At 51.0% G+C, this 1,933-nt stretch overlaps 1 protein-coding gene across 1 annotated transcript; it reads right to left on the bottom strand.

The window, feature by feature from the left end:
- Positions 1-329: 329 nt before the first annotated feature.
- Positions 330-1,590, bottom strand: LOC135580202 (olfactory receptor 14A16-like). Its single transcript, XM_065073223.1, has one exon. It carries the CDS (start codon positions 1,379-1,381, stop codon positions 389-391), a length of 993 nt encoding a protein of 330 aa, XP_064929295.1. The 5' UTR covers positions 1,382-1,590; the 3' UTR covers positions 330-388.
- Between the last annotated feature and the right edge of the window lie 343 nt (positions 1,591-1,933).

Here is a 1,933-nt window from a genome sequence, read left to right as displayed (position 1 = left end):
GTGTGGGAGTGGAAAGGGAAGGACTCTGGGAAGAACAAGGCTGGCGCTGCCTGGCAGAGCTGCTCTGCTGGGACTGTTTGCTCCATCTTCGCACACAGACACCTTGTGCTGAGCTTCACAAAGGCTGCAGAGGAAGGACCTCAGACAAACAATTAACTGCAGGGTCATTTATTTTCTTTAAATACACAAAAAGCATGACTTCTCATTTACAAGGTCTTTGACTTGATCTATAAAGGTGGACAGAGATGTAGGATCAATAATAATATTTCTTTGAGGGCAATATTATCAGAGTTAAAAAAGCAAAACCAAACAATTATCCCCCAACTCCAAAAATTCATCTAAAACTACAAAATATAAAAAAGACAGGTTGGACCTGTCATGAGTCATGTCATGAGTGACATACAGAAGATGAGAAGTTTAATGCCTTTGAAAAGAATCCAGCCATTAGTTGCTTCAAGGCATCCTTGAGCTCCTGGTTCTTCATGCTGTAGATGAGGGGGTTCACTGCTGGAGGCACCACTGAGTTCAGAACAGACACCACCAAGTCCAGGGATGGGGAGGAGATGGAGGGGGGCTTCAGGTAGGCAAACATGCCTGTGCCGATGAATACAGAGACCACGGCCAGGTGAGGGAGGCAGGTGGAAAAGGCTTTGTGCTGACCCTGCTCAGAGGGGATCCTCAGCACAGCCCTCAAGATCTGCACGTAGGACACCACAATGAACACTAAACACCCAAATGATAAACAGACACCAGTCACAAGAAGTCCAAGTTCCCTGAGGTAGGAGTGTGAGCAGGAGAGCTTGAGGATCTGGGGGGTTTCACAGAAGAACTGGCCCAGGGCATTGCCCTTGCATAGGGGCAGTGAAAATGTATTGGCCGTGTGCAGCAGAGCAGTGAGAGACCCAGTGGCCCAGGCAGCTGCTGCCATGTGGACACAAGCTCTGCTGCCCAGGAGGGTCCCGTAGCGCAGGGGTTTGCAGATGGCAACATAGCGGTCGTACGACATGACGGTGAGAAGAGAATACTCTGCTGCTGTCAAGAAGGCAAATGAAAAGATCTGTGCAGCACATCCTGAGTATGAGATGTCCCTGGTGTCCCACAGGGAGTTGGCCATGGATTTGGGGACAGTAGTGGAGATAGAGCCCAGGTCAAGGAGGGCGAGGTTGAGCAGGAAGAAGTACATGGCGGCGTGGAGGTGCTGGTCCCAGGCTATGGTGGTGATGATGAGGCCGTTGCCCAGGAGGGCAGCCAGGCAGATGCCCAGGAAGAGCCAGAAGTGCAAGAGCTGCAGCTCCCGTGTGTCTGTGAACGGCAGGAGGAGGAACTGGGTGATGGAGCTGCTGTTGGACATTTTCTGCCTGTGGGCACGAGGACCTGTCATAGGAGGAAAGACAGTTACATGTTAGGGGTGACTTCTCTGAGGAAAATAAACATGCTGTTTCTCATGGAAAACCCCCTCCCTGATGGAGGGATGTTTCCGCTCATTCTCTCTAAGTTTGAATAACAGTTCATCACAGCTTAAAATGCAACTTGGGCATCTAGATACCATGAACACACCTGTGAGGCAAGTTCCACTGAATTGGTGTCAGAACAAAAACTGACCCACACTCCCACCCCAACCCCAGAGAGCAAGAGCACCAGGGACAGGTGGAGAAACAGGGAAGAACACTGCAGTGCTACCAGAAAATAAAGCAAGGACAGAAAGGCAGATGCACATGCTCTGGAACCTTCTCCTGACGCGACTGTGCTGCTGCCACTCACATAGTGACACTGGAGAGCAAGTACTTTTAGCACCTTTTTTGTGTACCACGTTCCAGGAACCCTTCACCTGGAGGTCCAGCTGCTCAGGTGTAGGCTCGTGACCTGGACCCCATGGCTTTGGGGCAGAGGGTCTGCTGGGGAGGAGAGGAGACCAGGGGTTGCACTGGGAAAT

Source organism: Columba livia, chromosome 9 (genome assembly GCF_036013475.1).
Source record: "Columba livia isolate bColLiv1 breed racing homer chromosome 9, bColLiv1.pat.W.v2, whole genome shotgun sequence".
Classification (NCBI taxonomy): Eukaryota; Metazoa; Chordata; class Aves; order Columbiformes; family Columbidae; genus Columba; species Columba livia.
Note: the sequence above shows the minus strand (reverse complement) of the source record. Positions and strands in the feature narration are given on the sequence as shown.

Excerpts from the sequence above, each read along its gene's own strand:
- LOC135580202 (XM_065073223.1), bottom strand. The coding sequence starts at position 1,381 with ATGACAGGTCCTCGTGCCCACAGGCAGAAAATGTCCAACAGCAGCTCC.